We start from the raw sequence: 22,044 nt of genomic DNA on the forward strand, positions 1-22,044 counted from the left end.
GTATCTTGCATTAATCCCTGTAAAATAAACTCTTCTCAGGAAAATGATGGGACAATATGGAGAAAATCAAGAAGAAAGGAAGGGAAACAATGAAAGTTAAAAAAAATAATAAACCTAACCTATTTATGTGAAAGGTATGAATTTTTTTAAATAAGGAAACTGGTTTAAATGGATATTGGTAAAAATTTCTCACTATAAGACACTGAAATGCAGAGCTGATGCGGACACGTTTGAGGATTATTCTCTAAGTCTTCCAAAAGGGCACTATTGCCAAGCTCTACCTCCCAATGACATAACTTCAGATTATTTTGAAGTGTAGCTCCCTCCCATCAATCATCCATAAGTTTTCTAAGTTTTGGACCCCCCACTACCACATGAATTTGTCCTCTGGTTGACCTCTTGGCTAGAAAACACTCTCGCTGACTCTCAGTTTTACCTTCTTCTCACATTGTCAGTTCCCATCAGCCCTACATCATAAAACAGGAGGCTAGATAACCACTTCTGTTAGAAACTAGTCACAAAACAGGACAGCAAAATAATAACAACAGCTTATTGAATATCTAGTGTGTGCCAGGCACTGCTCTAAATGGTTTAAATTCATTAATTTATTTAATCCTCAAAACAATCCTACAGTCCCATTATTAGCTCCATTATAAAGGTGGGGTATCTGACGCTCAGAGAGGTCCAATAACTTATCCAAGGAAACACACAGTAAGTAGTGGAGCTGGGGTTTGAGCCCAAGTTATCTGTTATCTGGCTCCAGAGCCAATGCTCCTAACCTCCAAGCTATACCAGCATAATTGCAATTCTACTTCGAAATGGTGTGAGAGTGTCTGCAAATTACATCTAATAAATTATACATGTACATATATATACATACATAGTGGTTTAACTATACAGCTGTCCATCTTAATAAAAATAGTGTTTTTTAAATATTTGTTTGGCTTGTACCATACAGCAAATTTCTCTTTAATTACAAAAGTCTTTAAAAAAAATTCATATATCAAAGGCCAACTGCCAGATAGGAAATCAAGAGTGACAACTGGTCACGATTACCAAGGACCGTTCACTTTATTTACATTTTCTCTCTTAGCGTTGACACTTCTACATCCAACGGCAAACCCTCCTCAGGAAGAGATACCACTAATTTTATTTGTACCACTCACTGCCTCTTATGTTATGAAACGGGTAAAACAGAACAGATTAAACTGCCAAGAACACATCCGGGGCAAAGGTTGGGAGGAGAAAACTGATACTCAGGTATCTAAGTTATTTCATGTGTAAAGGATTTTATGATGAGCTTAACTTGTGTTATTTACTACATACGGTTTCAATAATATCTCAAACTTACTACCTAATTAAAACTCACATGATGAATTGACAAAATAAACTAAAAGCAGGCATCAGGAAATGAAAAACAGAAAAAAAAAAAAAAAAGGCACTGCCAGGGTGTTTCCTCATATAAACAGTATGCTACACCCAGATATAATTCAGTGATGCATAGCCATAAAAGCAAAGCAAATGACTGAAGAGAATTACAGAGATAACATCTTGCAATTTGTGTTCTGGTGTAAATCTTTTATGGTATAAGCTAAAGTGTGTGTGTGTGTGTGTGTGTGTGTGTGTGTGTGTGTATTGCTATCTCTATGTATACGTCTCTGTATATGTCTCTATGTATTCAGAGAGAAACTGGGAAGAGAGGGTGAGTTTACAGACACATTTGAAAATAAAAGCAGGGAAGGACCCTACTTTCTACAAAATAACGTACTTGTGTTAGTGATGATTTTTCCATTTTCAGACTCAATTTTTTGTTTACCTTCACATCAGTGTGTGTTTTCCAAAGCAAAATTTTTTAAATGTGAAATGACTTCGCTCTTGATTTAAAAGTTTGTTCTTGAGATACGCTGGAAAGTTCCACACTATCTTAATATTATAGAAGTACTACTGCAGCACATGGTCTTTTTCAAATTAAAGAGACACAAATGTTCATGGAAACATTTGATCTGATTTTAACTCTCAGCTGAAGTTTTTCTAAACAGCCATCCTTCAGGTGTCAGCACACAACATCCTGGGTGTGAACGCAAGAAGCAAATGTGTCTAGCCTACATATAACCATGCCGAATAATGGGCATACCTGTTTGGTTTACCTAAAAACACCTTTATGGCAACTTAAGTATCAACAAAAATTGTTAGGCTTAACGCTAAGCAGAGTTAATTTTCTTTTTAATATGTTTTGTGTTTTTAATGCAAACTTTGATTGAAAAATGCTTTCATCTTATTATTTTGGAGAACACACATCAAAAGAGGAGTTAAATTTATAACAAAACCCCAAAGTTTTGCCAACCATCCCCCACAAATATTTCAGCTTTCATAATTACACTCTGGCTTCTCACATCATCTGTATAGGCTCTTCGTTTCACTCACACATTATGAATTACAATTTTACAATATTACATATTTAAAACCATATTTTGATAACTTCTTTATGTAAGGGTATATACGTTAATGATGTATTTACATCAGATATATTTTTCTTCAAATCTCTGGCACCAAAATTGAGTTTTTAATGCCAGAAATATCATTTTTAACTGTATGAAAAATGAATGTAAATAGATTCCAGTAGCTTTTAATTCTTTAAATATGTCCTTGCTTGAAAAGTTTTATAAACAGTTTAGAATATTTTATTCCCACATTCATTAATCAGGCTACATTAACAATTTCAATTCTGCCAGGTCACCAAACCTGTCATTACAAAGACTATATACATTCAGCTCCCTGGCCCACCTCTAGGATCTGCTTTAACCCTTCTCTCTGTCCCTGAGGGAGCCCCAGGACAGCCTAGGCTTCCTGCACTGTAGACTTGCTTTCCAATCCCTTTGGCGACCGCGATATCCTTAAATGAGGTCTTCTGTCCCATTTCCAAAACTTCTAGTCTTTTATTTAATTGTCAAACATGCATTGAGTGTCCACTATTTCTGAGACCCTGTGCAAGGCAATGCAAGTAAATACAATAAACATCCCCAACCTCAAGGAGTTGAGAATCTAGTAAAGGAGGCTAGACAGGTTAAGCAGCAAGAATTCAAGAAGTCCCTGTTCTGACTAGTGTTCAAGGCTAACCTCTGATACTCAGCTCAGTCCAAGTTAACTCTCTCTCTCCAGAACTTAACCCCACCTGCTGGTTTGGGTTCTGTTTCAAAAGGGAAAGAATACAAGAATGATAATACTACCTACCATCTGCTTAACCAGGACCATTCCCCCCATCTGGTGACCATGCTGCCTGTCACTGACACTGCCCAATTGAGAGAAGTTCACCCACCTTCCTGATGGCAAAACCACCCCAAATTTGGGTCAATTCTGATCTTTGATAACTTTTCCCCACCTTTCTCTACTGGCCTGCTACTGAGGAAAAATAGCTTTGACAGGGAAATCATATCAATTCTTGGAGAATGGAAGATCATTTAATCACCAAGATCCTGTCCATCTCTGATTTTCATAAGCCATGCAGCTCATTCTTTGAACATACTATATTTTAAAAGCAATATGTACACCTCAATCAATTATTAATAAAAGTCATTTATTGGAGGAGCTCTTTAATCATTTACTGTCCATAATAACCCAATATAATGGAATAATGATATAATTATTAGCTTTACATATAGGTAAAGAACTGTAGAGGGGTTATGTAACTTGCCTAATATCAAACAGTTTGCAAGAAATGGAGCTAGAATTCCAATTTTTGGAAGCCTTTCTTCTAGAGTTCCCCCTGAACCACTAAACTATGCTACTTTTCCCAGCAGCGTACATGACATCTTGATTTATTCATCATAAAAGGCATGGTTAGGGATGAGAGAGTGTCGGAGTGCAGAGAAAGCATGAGATTTTGCTTTGTGGTTACTGTTGTTATTGCTGTTGCTTTGTGGAAAGTGTATATGTGTGTATATGTTCTTGTTTTGTTTAGTTTTCCAGTCAGACAGACTTAGGTCTGAATTCTAGTTGTATGAACTTGAGAAAGTTACATAATAGCATCAACAATTTATTGGCTATTTTCTATATGCTAGCCACTCGGCTAAGTGCTTGGCATACTCTGTCTTGTTAAATTAAATTAAATTAATTAAATCTTCATAAAAAGACAAGGAGATCTTACTCATATTTCAGAGCGAGTGTGACTATGACTGAAAGAGGATAGCATGTAACATTTTCAAGGTCAAGTAGCCAGTGATGAACATAGACCAGACTGAGTTGGGAGGATGTTTAGAAGAGAGTGCCTTGATGGCACTGGGTCATGAAAAGAGGCAGTACTGAATTTAGAAACTAACACTCACTGCCAGAATTGACAAATAATAGGACCTCTGAGTGTGGACACTGGAGCCATACAACCTGTGTTTGAATCCTTGGATTCAGTTATGACATCTTGGGCAGGTTATTCAACTTCTCTCAGCCTCAGTTTCCTAATTTGTAAAGGTAAAATAATAACACTACATACCTCCAGGTATTTTTGTGAAGAATAAATGAGATAATTATTGTAATGGCACTGGAGGTAGTAGGTAATCAATAAATTACAATTAACAAAAGAGATAGCTTAATCTTGAATGATTCTGATGCGATAAACTTTAATTTCCACACAACAAAATGAATAATGAACAGTGTAAAACTCCCCTAAAGGATCAAAAATGTTAGTATTGGGGATCATTCCCTAGATCTGTCCCTTCTTTTAGTTGCTCAAACCAAGTGCATCTTTTCTATATGGGTACGTCTAATGAGGCTGTGAACTTTGATTTATTTGTTACAACCATGGAAATATATCATAAAAGGCTCACATTTGACATTTCTCAATGTCATTTATAAATGTTCTGCTCATAGCCCACCAGTCTGAACAACTCTCATACTCTCCAAGAAGGGACAAGGAATAGATGGGAAACAGGAACCAGTGGGAATTGAGAGGTATGAGTCGTACGAGCTGAGTGATGGTAGAAATACTTAGGGATTGTTACAACTGGGATTAAACAGACCTTATTTTGCGAACTAGCCCAAGACTTCTAAGACTTGCAGTGAATAAGTACTTCGTATTTTTTTCTAAAGTTAAGTTTTACAAACTCCCGTTCCAAAACTACTCCAATCCTTAAGTATTTTTCAAATTGAACTTTCTAAAAAGAGAATTCAGAGTTTATATTCTTAGTTTTGTACACATTTTTCTCCTAGGTCCATCTTGGTTAGTGAGCATCTTGGGCAACAAGCAAAGGGACTGGATTACAATTATACCTCCCCAAGAACCACATTAAAGGAGCCTAAGCATGGTCTTATTAAGTGATGATAGCTATATGGTAAAGTCAAGGAGAATTTGGATTTTGAAGTAATAATTCCAAGTCAGACAACCAGAATGCATTAAATTAATGAATATATCAAATAATTTCACACAAATATAATTATTGTATTAAAAAGAATGTGCATTCTTTCCACTTTTATGATACCACAAACAAACAGGTATCTTTAAAAATACAAGTTGAGGAATTTTTTAATTTTGGAAACAATGAAAGCCAATTAAAATTTTTGCTTAGAAGCAGAAAATATACTGCCTATACTTGAACAATCTTTTCAACTCTAAGAATTTAAATTTTCAGAAAAGTGCCAAATTCACATGATCATAAACTGAAATAAATGGCATGCCAGAAGTTCTATACTTTCATCAAAAATATTTTAATGATCCTTCCAATGTACTTTTCAAAATCCTAATATACTGAAAGCCACACTAAACAAGAAATAAAAAAGAAATTCTAAAGGCCTCAATCATGCTACATTGTGGAAGTGAGCCCAATGTTTATCAGCCATGCTCAGAAACTCTTAATACTGAAGAAAATCTCTTCAATTCCTAGAATCCATTCATTGCTCTGCTGACATTGGCAAATTGGCCCCTCAAATGTACTGCAAGTTTAAGAAACAGAATCACATAGAGGCAAATGCAATGGGTTAGAATTCAGTGACTTGGGTTCTGGTCTTGGCTCTGGGCTTAAGAAACTGTGAATTACTTACTGGTCCTCTGCTTCCTTATCGCCAAAAAAGTCACTCTATTATTTATTCTATTTATTTACTTATTACTATTACTTATTCTATTCAGCTAGCTGCTAAGATCTTCACGGTACCACTATTTTATGATATGTACATTTTCTATATGCCTTAAAAAAGTCATCACTAAACTATCAATATTACTATATTGTGTCCTGCGAAGTTACTTTCTCCATAGAACATTAAATACAATGAATATCACTAACTAATTGTGCTCCACTAAAAATATTTTTAAAGTAATTTTAAAATTGTAAGGTAATTTTATAAATGGCCATAATAAGTTCAATCTATCATTCTGTCTTAACACTTAATTAAATCATTCTAAAATTATATATATACAAAATTTTATATATATGTAACTATATATATATGTATATATATATTCATTTCTTGTCCCAGAAGAATATAAGAATTCTAGATAAATAAAACAGGGAAAAAGCACTCTACAAGCCAACTTGAGAATAATGCAAACTCCTACCTTGAGACTGTGCCATACATTTTTTAAAACAGTAAACGCATTATAAATGTTAAGAATCAAAGTATTAAAATTTCCCTTTTCTATTTTTACATATGAAATCAATTACTCAATTTGATATACTAGAAAGACAGCAAAACATTCCATTTACTTATGCTTCGAGGTCTAGAGGGAATAAAACTTGGATATTTGCAAGTGTAAATAAAATACTTTGTTGAACATCTTTTAGTTTTAAAAATAAGCATGCTAAAGTAAGCACTATCAAAGATAAATCTTCGTTTTCATTTTGTACAGCTATTAGTCAACATTCTTCTTTTTCATTTTTAAAACCTGTTATATTTTTGGTTATTGAGATGAAAGTGTTTCAACGTGACAGTAAGCTAATAATAGCCTTAATTCCAACCATAGGGAATCAATTAAGAGATTAAGTCCTTATTGAAAAGAAAACAAAGGGAGAAAAAAGAAGACATGAATTCATAGTAAGGCCGCCAAAGATCTCATATTAGAAGAGGTGTGTTAATAACACTTCCGAGAATAACGTCTATGAATGGAGGCTGAGTAAAGAATAAAAGTTATAAATAAATACCAGTTGCCACAAAAGCTATTCATGCTGAAGAGATGATTTGGGTCGTTCACTCCGAGATGCTGCTGTGCTCCCTCCCAGCCCTCACACACACACCAACACCCCACGTGTATCTTTCATCCTGGTTTTTACATGCAAATGGAATAAAATTTTTCCCCCAAGAAATAGGGGCAGGGAAATAATCCCCTTTAAAAAAAACAACAACAAAACCTGAACTTAAATCCTAAAAGAAAAGAGACTGCTATATGTAGAATGCCAAGCAGTATTTTTGACAACGGACAATAACGTATTCTAGCACTACCATGATCTGAGCTGCCTTTCCCATTCCTTCTGAATTAACTATGGACATAGGAATTTGAGTTTGAAGAATTTGAGGATATAATCATTTCACGTTTGTTTCTGGTTTTAAACATGAATGGAGAGGTAAATAAAATACAGGCATTTGGAAAGATAAATAATTTCTAATTTATTTTTAACTGTTTCACTTCTCAGCAAGATTCTTCTGACAAGATACACAAAGCCAAAAGGTGCTTCATGAATTCCACTTCAAAGAATGGAAAAAATGTTTTTAAAAATCAATTCAATGCCAAGTTTAATCTAAATAAAATCAAAGAGAAATGCGATTATCACACCAAATTCCTAAAGGAAGTGTTTTGTTTTGGCTCTATCATCAGATACAGAGTTGCCCAAGGATACTCTAGCTATGGAGTCTACGTTAAATTAATGGCTGTAGGTATTTTAGCTTCTAAAACAGCTTCCTAGAGAAATCAGTACCTTACCTTTACATATCTTCTGGAGAGGTTTCTTGGTGCTTTGAAAACTCCTGAGGTCTATGTCAAACGGCCATTCTGTTGCTCCCAGGGTCTTAGGGGCTTGGAGAAATCCCAACACCTGCTGCTACCACTGAGCGTCGAGGCTAGGAAAGCTTCAGGGTTTTGACAGCAGGATCACTGAGCCACAGCCAAAGCTTGGGAAGCCTTAACAACTGAAAGCAAGTGTAGAGGGCAACGTGGTACCCAGCACGCACAGGGCGCTCAATCGTAGCAGCAGGGGGAGGAATATTCCCGCCCTCACGAGGGTTTAGAGGCAGCCATCAGGGAACCCAAGGGTCTGTCAAAGGACAGAGCCAAGGAACTGGAGACATGACCACACAGCACGAGACCCTAAGAGAACAAGGGAACGGGAACAACTAGCAGAGAGCTCAAGTAGCACTTGAAAAGAATCATCAAAATTCCCCGACAGAACACAAGAAGCAATGGCAAAATGCAACAAAATACATGGAGATAGGCCATTCTAGCATCCCACAGACAGCCAAAAACACAGTTGAGGGGGGATATGGAGCTCTAGTTCTAGAAAGAAAAGTAAAGAAGACATATTATAGTACGCCTACTAGATTTGAGGTTAAAAATCTAATAAGTGGCATCAAATTCCTAAATCCCATCACTATAATATTTACATTAAGATAAGGGAATTTACAAATATAAAAAGTCACAGAGTGCGGATCCACAAGGCAACAGAGGTTAAAAGGCAAAGTTGTCCATTATGGGAGGAGAAAATGAAAAGACAGAGAGAAGGTTAAACGCAGTTGATTTTTAAATGGAGAAATCATTAAAACTGCTTTTTAAATACAACATATGTTTTATCAAATACATCACTTTCTATTATGATCAGATGAGGGAGACTGAAGGAATTCATGAGGTAAGAGAAGAATATGAAGAAGAAAAGGAAATGGACAAAGTGTTCAGAGATGAGTAGAGGGACAGATGGAAAAAAGAAAAGAGAAAAAAAAGGAGGAAGAAAGAAAAATGAGTTTAACTTATTAGGTTTTAATGCATTGTCAGATAACTACTCACTAAGATTCTCCTAAATCTGGGCTTCACGAGGTTCTATTTTCCATGGAGATGCTTATAGCTTGTTAACCACTATTCGCCGCTCTTCAACTTCTCACAAACCCTCAGGAACTTATCTTGAGGAGCCAGCTGAATATTAAGTAGTAAACAGCTACAAGAGACAGACCCTAAGACAATTTTGCTTTAATGAGCTGGGTAAAATCAAGCCAGGGACCAAATATAAACTCTGACAGAACTTTAATCATCCCTAATATGAATCAAAATTAAAATGACCAGGCTCATTTAGGAACTGTCACTTTTTCAAGACTAGAAGCAAATTAACCATGCATAGTATTTTATATTGTTTTAGAGTTAAATGAAAAGAAACTTTACTGCCTAATGGCCATTCTGTGTGTGTAATTCTTGATTTCAGGTATTTACTTAACATATATTAAGTTCAGGTTAACTAGAACAGTAATAATAATCTATTTTACTTGGTGTCAAATAACTCAAATAACAAGTGTTGGGAAAGGCTGACTTCCATCCCTCACCTCATATACATGTGGTTATGTTATGTTGTACATATTATGTTAATAACCTATACAATAAAAGCAGCTCTTGCTTGGGCAAACTTACTTATGTCCAGAAAGTCGCTATGGGTCAGATTTTTTTTTTTTTTTTTTGCGGTACGCAGGCCTCTCACTGTTGTGGCCTCTCCCGCTGCAGGGCACAGGCTCCGGACACTCAGGCTCAGCGGCCACGGCTCACGGGCCCAGTCGCTCCGCGGCCTGTGGGATCTTCCCGGACCGGGGCACGAACCCGTGTCCCCTGCATCGGCAGGCAGACTCTCAACCACTGCGCCACCAGGGAAGCCCTGGGTCAGATATTTTTATAAAATGAAATAATCCTTAAACTACAAAATAGTAAGTACTGCCCAAGCAGCTAGTATTTTAAATTTGAGAGAATTGAGATTTTATAAGAGGATGAGGAATCTGAATTTCCCTTTAAAAATACTTCTACTTTATAAACAGTGCCTAAGTGTAGATGTTGGTTTGAACTAAAACTTAATTTTTTAAAACACAATCATGTCAATATGATAGGTTTGCACAACGAAAGATGGAGTCCCTATGGTAGAAACTAAATGGAAGCTGAGCTTTCTTTTTAGTGTAATAAGTCTGACTTTAAATAATACATTAAAAAATCAATTACAGTTTGTTTTCTGACCCCTGTTCTCAAGCCCACTCATGAAAATCAGTTTCAACAATGTAAGCAACAAAAACTAAAACATACAAACAAAAAAATGTGGAAGAGAAGAGACTGAATTAATGTTGCCACTTGAAATGGTAGAGTCCATTCAATGATAAACCTCTTCAGACAGAATGGTATGTCAGGATTGTCAGTGAAAATAGAAAAATCGGTACTAGCTTTTTAAAAATAAACATTAGATTGCTACTAAAGTATCTTCCTAAAGTAATGAGATAATCTAAATCAGTGTTTCTCTGTTGTTAAGCATCACAAAGGGAGAAATTTTTGACAAAGGTGCTTACAACTCTATCCCTGCACCTAGTTAACCTTAACCTGGCAACATAGTAGGGGCTCAGTACATATTTACTGGTGGAACAGTGGTGCCACATGTGAAAAGGCACTCCTCAAAAGCATGGGGGTGGGAGGGGCGGGTTATAGTCAAATAGAGTTCTTAAAAATTAAAGTTAAACAGGGGTCTTCCTACACGGCTTGTCAGAACCTTTATTATGCTCCTGAAGATTCCTAAACTTGATTGTCAACATTTTTCATGGAATACCTATTAATCATAGATTAATTATTCTAGAAAAACTTGGTCTATACCTCTATGGAAAACTTGATATTTCTGCATCTTCTAATCTTTTAATGAAAGACACAGGTGAACTATAAATTGGCACACATTCATCTCTGTTATAAATTATAAGGTGGAAGAGATACCTATGTATTTCAAATCTCACAGTAGGCTTATCACAAATGGCTGCTGCTTTGGGATAAGGACATTTTAGAGGAGAATATGTTGGAGCGAGAAAAATTGAGAGAGCTCATTCAAATTATTCGTTTCACCAATGAAGAAACTTGCTCAAGGAAACTATTACACATTGTGTTGGCAGATAAATACATTAGCAATGAAGTTTCTTTATTGCTAATGTCAAAGGTTCATCCTGTGCAACTATGTGACTAATATAAACAATACCTTACTAATCTGCTCACATAATTATCTTGAAAAGAATATTCCTGGCAAGAATTTGTGTATTAAATAATCTCTTAATTTAAAATTCTATACTCTATTGTGCTGAAAAAAAAGGAGGGGCTCATTTAGAATTGAAAGGGAAAATAACTGCTTTCATATACTAGAAAGTTATTTTCTTTTTTTAATCACTGGGAGTCAAATGAAAAACAAGAATGAAGATTAAATACTGCCTGAGAAATTACATGGGAAACTATACTCCACATACTGAGATAGCTAGCAAACTTCAGGATTAGTATCTTCAAGTAGTAAAGCTGGAAATAAATATGTTTCTTTATGGAACATACACAGGATCACAGATCAGGTCACCAGTGTTAAAACTATGATTCCTTTCTAAAACAATGTTCTGATATTCAGATTATCAGATGCCATTTTCCCATGGACGCCACCTCAATCCTTGACAGAGCGAACCTGCCCAAAAGGTATCTTAGTAAACTGGCTCCCCAGTTGCCTTATTCACTCACCAGCATCCATTAGCCAACTCCATGCTTTATCTTCAATAGATAAGATACGGCTTCTTCTTGCCATGGTGCCATGAAAAGGATCCAGAAGGTTCCCTTAAACCACATTTCCTGAGTGACTGCTGCAGCACCAAGAGTAAAGGATATGCCAGGTCAGCCTCTTTTCCTTCCCAGCAATATTAGCAGCAGCAGCAGCAGCAGAAGCTGGAGCAGACCGTTGAGACCCAACTCCTTGCAGGATGCTAGCCAAAGCACTCTTGTATACTCTACACCTAGACAGAGTTTGCCCGTATGTTTGCACCTTCCCCACAGTGTGTCAAAACAGGTGTTTTCCTGTGATCATGCTTTAAGTCTGCTCCCCAAACAAGGTGATAAATATACCGTTACTATGAAATTCTAAGTTTCTAATTCTATGGAAAACACATTCTTAAAGATTTACTTTATCATAAGGAAATTTTCATTCACCTTTCCCACTCCTAAGAAGCAGGTAGACTGCCCTAAAATTTCCTGTTAATGAAAACACGGATGTTACCATACGAAACAAATGCCATCATGCAATTTTGGTCATTTCTTGCATAATATTCTATCTGCCTTCCTGGCACAGAATCACGTTTTACAAATGCTAATGTTTTCATAATCTTTACAACACTCCCAACAGATGGTGAAATATCAGGTCTCATGAACTTTATTTTACAGAAGCAACGTCTTTTCTGCCTCTATCTTTCACTCCCTTTTTGATGTTATTGATGAGTTGCTTTTCTTCCCAGTGGTGTTCAACTTAATGAGTGGCTAGAATATGGCTGGACAAAGAGAAGGTAACATCACTAACAAAGCATTTACTTTACTTAACCGATTCATCCAGAGCTCAAATCCTACAGGTTAAAAAAAGCATCTACAGCTTTTTAAAAAAAATCTAAACAGTCCAACAAAGGATAAGTGAAAACCAGATTATTATTTTCCTAACAATTAGAAAATAATTATAAACTCCAAGGCATGTGCTCTCTGCACAGTAGAAAATAACAATTCTCATTAGCAAAACTGAAACCCTACATACACAGATTCTGAGTATGCCATGTTGCTCGTGTACCAGTACTTCGTGTGTTCACTTCAACATCAAAATAAAAATCAGAACAGTAGTTAACACACATCACATACTCAAGTAGTGCCAGGCACTCAGTACTTTACATGTGTTATCCCGTTTAATCTTCACAGCAACTGCAGATCAGGTATTATTTACGGTCCCATTTCGCAAATGAGAAAACTGAGGCTCAGTCAAGTTATGTGACAAGTTTAAGGTCACAGGGCTCGAAAATGATTTGAACCCAGGTTGTACAGTTCCAGACCTGGAGCTCTTAAACATCTTGTTAAAACTGCAGCATCAGTTCTGGTTTTCATTTATTTCTGTACTGCAAGTTTACCTAAACAGCTAATATGTATACAGTACTTATTGTGTGCCCTAAAATTCCGTAAGTCCTTTGCATGTATTAATTTCTTCAAGGTTCAAAACAAGCCAGTGAGGTGAATACACTCCTATTTAGTGGGGTAAGAATGTTAAGGAAGTCGCCCAAGCTCATTGGACCACTAAGCAGCAAATGTAAACTTTGGATCCAGGGAATGCAGCTCCTGAAACTGTGGTTTTGTGGTTTTGTGCCTACGCCTACCCTCTACTGCCTCCTGACAGCTGACTGCATGTTAGATGAAAGGGGATAAGAAATGTCAGGTCTGGCCAGAACCCTGGTGGAAGGAGGATGTGCTATCCCGTCTCTTTTCAAAAACATATGTATAAAGTACATGAGCTTATACAAGACACAATTCTATCATTTTCCTTCATGATGCTTACTAACTTAAGGAATTAGCAAATATTTTATGGGATTCTCAGATTTTAAAAAGTCAAGGACAAATTTGGCTTTCACATTTTATTCCAATGTATCATATCTTCAGAGGCACTAACAGGACAGTAACATTATTATCATCACAGTGTCAGTCATTCTGTTTTGGGGAATTACCATTGCTGACGGTCATATTTATATTTTATTCCCATCATTGGCAAATAAATGTAATTATGTGCAGGGCCAAGACAATAATTGTGAGCTTAGAGGAAGCTTCAGAAATCCAAGGTTCATCCCTTGAGATGATGGCTGCAATCAACCTTGGGCCAAGACACTTGCTTGAATATTCAGCAGCTGAAATGACCTTCTTTGAATTAGCTCTTAAGGACACAAAGCCATCTGGGGAATGTCAGACAACTCTAATCAAGCACCTAGGGTCCCAAGTGTAAGTCTGAAAAACCAATGAAGAATACTGAGACCAGGCTATTTCTTTAATTTGGCAACAAAGCCTAACTCTCAGGATGAATTCTGGGTAGCTTTAGCTTTTTTGGCTTTAACCTGACATAAATTACCATAAGAATCCATGAAAAGTTCAGAGAGAAAATACAGTTATGGTAAAGGTGTCTACCCTCCGTCAGAATTTAGCCACCAGCTGTAAGAAATGCAGCCATTTGGCGACATTTAGCAGAGAGAAATTTACATACCCATGTGGCATAGCTTGAGGTGATGCATTGGAGTCTGTTTACTCTCAATTATTTTTACAATCAAAAGTTTCCACAGAAGGAAGATGACAATTCTTTACCCCATTTCTAGACAACTACCTTCTCTGTAGAATTCCTTGGGAAGTGGTACTACATACCGTACCCACATAAGCTTGATTTACTCTTTGGCTGACACCAAGATTTAAATTTATCTCAGTGCCCAATGTTAACACTGAATTAACACAAGAGCTATTCAAAAATTTTCCAAAAACACATTCTGGGGCTTCCCTGGTGGCGCAGTGATTGAGAGTCCGCCTGCCGATGCAGGGGACACGGGTTCGTGCCCCGGTCCAGGAAGATCCCACATGCTTGCGTACCGCAAAAAAAAAAAACACATTCTGGAATTTTTTAGGTGAGAAAAAAAAATTCCATAGCCTCTTACATAAGGCAGAGCATAATAAATGATTTTATGACCTTGGCACTACTAAGTGATAGACTAGGAAGATCATGACTCGTTTATGAAATTGTCCAAATTTTATATAAGCATATATATGTATATATTCATTGTTTGACTTATCTATTGAAGTTACAGTTCTTACTTCTTGCTGTTATGACGCTGTAATTAAAAACATAGAAATATGATTCTGATCTTTTTTTTTTTTTTTCCCCAGTACGCGGGCCTCTCACTGTTGTGGCCTCTCCCGCTGCGGAGCACAGGCTCTGGACACGCAGGCTCAGCAGTCATGGCTCACGGGCCCAGCCGCTCCGCGGCATGTGGGATCTTCCCAGACCAGGGCACGAACCCGTGTCCCCTGCATCGGCAGGTGGACTCTCAACCACTGCGCCACCAGGGAAGCCCTGATTCTGATCATTTTAACACATTACTTTTAGAAAGATATCAGTCAAGAGACATTATATTTGTAGATGAATAAATTAACTGCTTCTTATTCGTCAACTCCTACTGGGTCTACTCTCTTTTATTTAATTCCTTGAACTTGGCTTTATCTGCAAAGAAATATGTTAATAAGCATCAACTCTAGCCCGTTCACAGATCAGAACAGGAGGAGTTGCAGTGAGCTTCCCGGCTTCTTCTGGAAACTAAACAATGCACCAACTGTAACCAATCCTTAACTAAGTCGGCTAGATATGAACTGGTGACCTAAAAGTGAAAAGCTTTAATTGTGCATTACAAATTTCTGAGTCATTTTGTCCTCACAACTTTATGCTTTAAATAAACCTAAATGCTGGCTAAAGAAAATCTACAAGTATGACTTAGTGTTTCCAAACCAGGAAAAGGAAGGACTTTCAGTGTTTGAGATAAGGTTTGTTTTCTGGAGTTTGGAAAATAAACATTTCCTATGCAGTTATGCCTGGGAGGGTGTGTGCGTGTGTGTGTGTGTGTAGGGGTGTGTGTGTGTGTGTGTGTAGAGTGTCTACATTTGTGTGGGTAAGGGTGGAGAGGGGGAGAGAGGGAGGAGAGAAGAGAAAGGTAGAGAGGAGAGAGGGAGAAACAGAGAGAACTTTTTAGCAGTATTTGGTGTTCATGCAAACTGGTTATTTTGTGCTGGAATTAGAATTTACCTCAGGAAGTATGTGCACATGTGCCATGAAAATATTGCAATTTATCATAAAATCAACAGGAAATGCTTACCTGACTGTATAACGCATTTCTATGAATGCAATGATACAGAATATGTCCCATATAGTTGCACAAAATTCTCTCATAGGAGAATAAGCAAATTTTGTCCTGATGCCGTGCTTATATAACCTTAGAGATATCTACTTTCTCAGTAATTTTTATGTAATTTATTGTTTACTGTAGTTACTAAGGAATGGCCAAGGGAAGTAATAGTGTCATATTTGTCAAGTATAGATACATTTGTAACCTATCATATGACATTTTCAGTATCAAGGCATCAGTAAGAGCTTCTACTGCAATTGTACATCTTCCCATGTGTTAGCTGGTTAGTTGGAAATGCGTCACACAAGCCTGTGCTCAATGTAAGGATACAGGATTAAAATTAGAAAAACAAAATGCCACTTCCGGGTCTGTGTCTACCAGTTCACTTAATCCTCATTACACAACTCTGAGGCAGGTATATTATTATTCCCCTTTGACAGGTGAGAACACTCCGAGAGGCTGAAGAATGTGTCCAGCAAAAGCTGTTCCATGAATGCCCCTAATAGAAATTCGGGATTAATAGGATTTCACCAACACACACACACGCACGCACGCACGCGCACACACTTGTGGTTTCCTGTTTTCTGTTATAGGGACTGTTATATATATTTCATTTGATATATAGAGTTAAAATTTATACTTTCGAGAATTTATAGAAATAATTCTTAAAGTATTTGGAGATTGCTACTCCTTCAGTTTACTGTTTACTTCAGATAAGTAAATATATAAGTGAAAATTATTTCAAACCAAGTAGCTTACATATTTTAATATGTCCAGAATGCTTTTATTTTGCCCAACACTTGAAAACAGTAGAACATTTGTTTGTTTTAAAAGAAAGCCATTTTCTTTATGCACTTGGACAGTGCTGTCTGACCTAAGCCAAGTCAGCTCAGCCAAGGAGTAAACATCATTCTTTTATTTCTACAGGGTTCTCTTAATCCCTAACAGAAAAATTTCCCCACTTGTGCTTTTGTTTGCTGTTAACATAAAGACTATATGTTGTAATTACATGAGACCAGTATCATCCCTTTTTTTTTAAAGCCCAGTTTCGCCCTCTAATGAGCTCCTGTTTGTTATCACTGGTACTTCCAGTTCCACCTTCCTGTTTAAAATATTTCTTCCCCCGCTCCCCACTTTTTTTTTTCCTTCCAGAAATGACTAATCTTCCTGTTATTCTACTCTGTCCATTTTTCCCCTGGTATTCTTTTCATGTTGCATAACATTTAATTTTCACCAACTCCTTTTAGAAATTTACTACTATATCCTTGTTGCTAGCCTTCCATTTTCTACAGATTAAAACAGTCAATATTTATGGATGAGCACACTTTTTGGTCAACTTTCATGCTATTCAGATTAAGCTACTTCCTCAAGTCAAAAATGCAACTATTCTTTCAATTGACATAATATAAACAGCAATTTTGATCTTCAAAGTCAAGTCAGCTTAATCCTCAGTTACCAGATATCACAATTAAAGGGCTTAGTTTTTTGTTTCCTTTCAAATTTCCTGATAAGGTAGGTGCTAGAAAGCAAACCTAATATCACTGCTTTTAAAAATCTCTTGCCTCCCCGCACTTCTCCATAACATCATAAAACACATTAGCATAGACTCATAAGCAGAATGTAATATTTCTCTATCTTTCTGATTTTCAACTGCAAAAAATACTTTTAATGATATGCCAGGAATCTGCCTTTTACCCTAATTTCAAATAATCGTAACAGCTATCTCATACTGTCTGAACATGAGTGAAAGAGTAGATCTGAGAAGAGTTTTAGAATTACAATGGTCATTTAAATAATATAATCTAAAATTTTACAACATTAGTATCACATGTCTAACAAAACAATATAAATTATAGCCTCAGGTTTACATAATACATTTTTCTGGTGAATTCAACATTATGTCATATTCACTATCTCACAGTCACAGAATCCCTTAGAGAAAGGAGTGTCCTACTAGTCTCATTTACACTGGCTATTCATACAAGATGTTCACAAAGCTTTAGAAGTTGTATGTTTTCTAAAATGCAAAAATGCCTTAAAAAGTCCTGACAAAACACATTTTAATTATAGGAGATAAAGACAGCCATAAAATGTCACCCTCGGTTCCTGAAAATAGAAGTCAAATTAAGTTCAAATATTTGCTTATATTAAAATAGCACAGGATCTTACCACTCACTTTTGTCTTGGGGAGGTCCCCATTATTCCCTCTTCTTACCTTTCCAAATAATAAAAATAAAAACTTCCTCATTTGTCACATACAGTGCCCTGTATGGAAATACTTCATTTTTCTTTGGGTCAGCAGTCACAACTTAACTTTGAAATCTCTTTATTGTTCCTATTTTAGACACCAGGGCCAGGGTCTCTAAAATCAGCTAAAAATATTGTTCATTAAAATGTATAAATAGGACACCAAATATGATAGTAAGCAGAAACAGATTCATATACATGTTTATTTTTTTTAATCATATCATATTATGAGGAGAAGAAAAACCCAAAGTATATATTCTGTGAAAAAGCAGGGCTAGCGTCTACACCCCTAGTAGCTAGCCTAGCACAGTGTTACCAGAGAAAAAGATGATCAATACATATCTTCTGAGTGAACAGATTCGATCATATAGAGGTATATTTATGGTAAACAAAAAAGAAGGGAAAGGGAACTTTCCATGGGAAGTAATGTTATCAAAATGCATTCATCAAAAAAAAAAAGATTAAGAGAAATAACCCAAAGAATTTCCTCAAGGGAAATTTTGTAAAAATCTGTTAGAATCCTTTGAATAACTATACTATATTTAGATCTTATATTAGAAGTTAATGTCTGATTCTGAAAATTGGTAAATAAAAAATCATGCAGTTTCTCCATCTTTTTGCTATAAACTGCATTGTGGAGTTGCCAATTAGATACTAAGGAAAAGCTCTTTACAGAAAAATTCCAGATAATAAATGCAGCAGGAATAATATAGTTAAAAGTCACCGTTTTGCAATCCCTAACAAAATCATGGCGCTATGAAATGCTCGACAATGGAGTGAAGCCACTGGATCCAATTTTGATGGAGAACTTTACAGGAATTGGCTCAGGCTCACCTGAACTTACTGATAGATTTCAGCATCATTAGAAGCGGAGAGAAATGAAATTATTCCCTCCTGATGGGATGCAATTGGAAGTACACAGCACCATGTGGGAAGTATTCTCACCAAATAACAGTAGTAGCACTAAAATTAAACTCAATTCTAGCTTTAATTTCTAGTCTACAGAAAATAAGGATGATAGAGGAACAAGCTAAATGATACTATAGGGAAGCAATTAGCTAAATTCAGAATCTCAGATGTTCTCCAGGACAATGACCTGATTTTTTCAACTAATAAAGACATGAGGTGGGGGAGTGGGGAAGAAGCAGGAATTATCATAGATTAAAAGAATCTTAAAAGACGTAAAATCCAAATAGATGTTGTTTAGATGCACATCTGACAATTTTATTTAGACGCTCATTTGAGCAATCTACCTGTAAAAAAGATGTGCTGTGACAACTGGGAAAAGTTGAATGTAAAGTGGGAATTAAGTGAATTAATGACCATATAACCCAGCAATTCCACTACTGGGCATACACCCAGAAGAAAACATAATTCAAAAAGACACATGCATCCCAATGTTCACTGCAGTACTGTTTACAATAGCCGGGTCATGGAAGCAACCTAAATGCCCACTGACAGACGAATAGATAAAGAAGATGTGGTACATATATACAATGGAATATTACTCAGCCATAAAAAGGAACGAAATTGGGTCATTTGTACAGACGTGGATGGACCTAGAGACTGTCATACAGAGTGAAGTAAGTCAGAAAGAGAAAAACAAATATCATATATTAATGCATATATGTGGAAGCTAGAAAAATGGTACAGATGAACCGGTTTGCAGGGCAGAAACAGAGACACAGATGTAGAGAACAAACGTATGGACACCAAGGGGGGAAAGCGGTGGTGGGGGTGGGGGTGGGGGGATGAACTGGGAGATTGGGATTGACATGTATACACTGATGTGTATAAAATGGATGACTAATAAGAACCTGCTGTATAAAAAAATAAAATAAAATTCAGATATAAAAAAAGAAACAAAAAAAGTGATAAAATGAAATTATTGTCAATACTGATAGATTTGGAAATAGAGTTATACTTAAAACAAGTTATATTTAAAACAAGTTCTTAACACATAAAGTTCCTACATACATATAAGCAAACTGATAGGACAGGATGTCTGAGATTTGCTTTAAAATACATCAGGAACAAAAGGTATGTGGAAAGTAATATGTGAAACAAGATGGACAAATGTTCACAGAATGTTCACATGGATACAGCCATAGAAAATGCAGATTGATACATACACAGAAGTTGTTACAGTATTTCTCTAATTTTGTGTGTATATTTAAAAATTACCACAATAATTTTTTAAAGCTACAAAAAAAATAAAACGGAAAGCAGAAAAGAACGAGTTGTTACTGTCTAGAAGAATAACCAAACTTTCTCTTATATTTTTAACTCAGAGTCACAAAACCTGGTTGACAAGCTAGGCTTTGCTTCTTCAAATCTGATCTGGCTGACCTAACTCAATTCATTTATATCTGTGAACATAAATATCTGTATCTGTAGCAGGGACAAAAATGATCTTTCCTACTTCAAGATCATGTATATATGAAAATAACTTGTAGACTTAATTTATATCTATACAAATATAGATATCATTATTAAAATGCTTTCTTGTTCACCTTCATGTCACATGTGTATATTATCATCTCTTCAACCAAGTAATAAGGTCTTTATGAGCAAAGTCTCTAGCTTATTTCTTCAACCAACAACCATTTGATCTTTTTCTATGGGGTCTACTATGTAACAAGTATTTCACTAAATGACGAGAACACAAAGGTGGTTAAGTCACAGGCCATGGACTCAAATCCAGAGAGGGAGGGAGATGCATAATTATGATTGATGTGCCAAAGACAGTTACAGAGATATGAACTGGGTGCATTACAGAAACGAGGAGGCAGGACAATAGGATGGCCAGGGCTGGAGTGAGGAGAAGCTTCCTAGAGGAGGTCATGTCTAAACTAAACCTAAATATGAAAAAAGTCTGCAAAACTCATATAGGAAGAAAAAAGTTCTCAGCAGAAAGAAACAACAGCACAAACAAAAATAGAGGACATTAAGTTGGAAGAGCAAAAGAGGAAGGCTTTTACCACAGGGCACTATGGCTAACACTCATTGTTAGAGGCACTGAGTCTCAATCAATGACCCACTGGACTCAGAAAAATGCTAAGTACTTAGTAAGGGATCAATAAATATCTATTAATTAAAGTACAGAGAGATAAATGGTAACGCTACTTGAGTGCTCATTGTACATCAGGCATTTTGCTAATATACTGAGATAAGTGTACTTCTTACTCAACCTCACATCAGTCCCAGGGTGGGTACTGTTACTATCCCTCTCATACAGATAAGGACACTGGGGCACAGAAAGGCTAAGTAACCTTCCCAGTCACTCAATTGGCAAGTGGTATAGAAAGAAAAAATCTGGAAATAAATAAAACAGCAGAGAAAGAAAATATCTGGAAATAAAATTCTACATGGATATTCCATATGGTCAAACAATTTTTTAAAAAAGGAGAGACAATTCTATAAACAGTGGGTGCTGCTAAGTGTTTAAGAAGTAGCTCTCTGGGGAGGGAATTGTAGCATTTGCCAATTTCCACAGTGTAAATCCTCCTACCATGGCCAATTTTAAGCTGCCAATACGACATCACTTAACCTGGAGTTGGGAACAGGTCTTATGTAAGCCAGTCCCAGCACTCCATTGGCTGCAGCTTTCAACAAGCTATACAGGTAGAGAGTTAAATTAACAGGCTAATCATATGACCAGGAGGTAACAAGTAAATCAAAGAAAAGGTGCCACTGCTATCTCTGTTATTTACAGGACTCTTGTATATAAGGAACAGACAATTTATATTTGAAATTATTGAGCTCCTAAGGAGTATAATGAAATATATGAAAGGCAATGAGGATAAACAAGTAATTCATAGAGGTTCCTCAAGGAAACATACATTTTATATGAATGACAGAGTTGACATTAAAAAAAGTATTCTTTCTATGTGATTAATGAACAGTAAT

At 36.2% G+C, this 22,044-nt stretch overlaps 1 protein-coding gene across 18 annotated transcripts in view; it reads right to left on the reverse strand.

Moving 5' to 3' along the window:
* MBNL1 (muscleblind like splicing regulator 1) overlaps positions 1–22,044 on the reverse strand; it is a 201,611-nt gene that overhangs the window by 100,272 nt on the left and 79,295 nt on the right. For 2 of the 18 annotated variants that reach the window (XM_022582798.3, XM_022582799.3), the window contains exon 2: positions 11,681–11,799. The exons of 15 other annotated variants lie outside the window; for them this stretch is intronic. In XM_022582798.3, coding sequence (XP_022438506.1) covers positions 11,681–11,686 — 6 coding nt within the window. In that variant the 5' untranslated portion in view covers positions 11,687–11,799. Of the gene's footprint in view, positions 1–7,897; positions 8,966–11,680; positions 11,800–22,044 lie in introns of those variants that run through there. One more of the 18 variants, XM_022582802.2, reaches the window with a different exon arrangement.

The sequence above is a fragment of the Delphinapterus leucas genome, chromosome 4, assembly GCF_059928025.1.
Source record: "Delphinapterus leucas isolate spDelLeu-1000000601 "Yukka" chromosome 4, BTC_Dleu_Yukka2, whole genome shotgun sequence".
In the NCBI taxonomy this organism is placed as follows: Eukaryota; Metazoa; Chordata; class Mammalia; order Artiodactyla; family Monodontidae; genus Delphinapterus; species Delphinapterus leucas.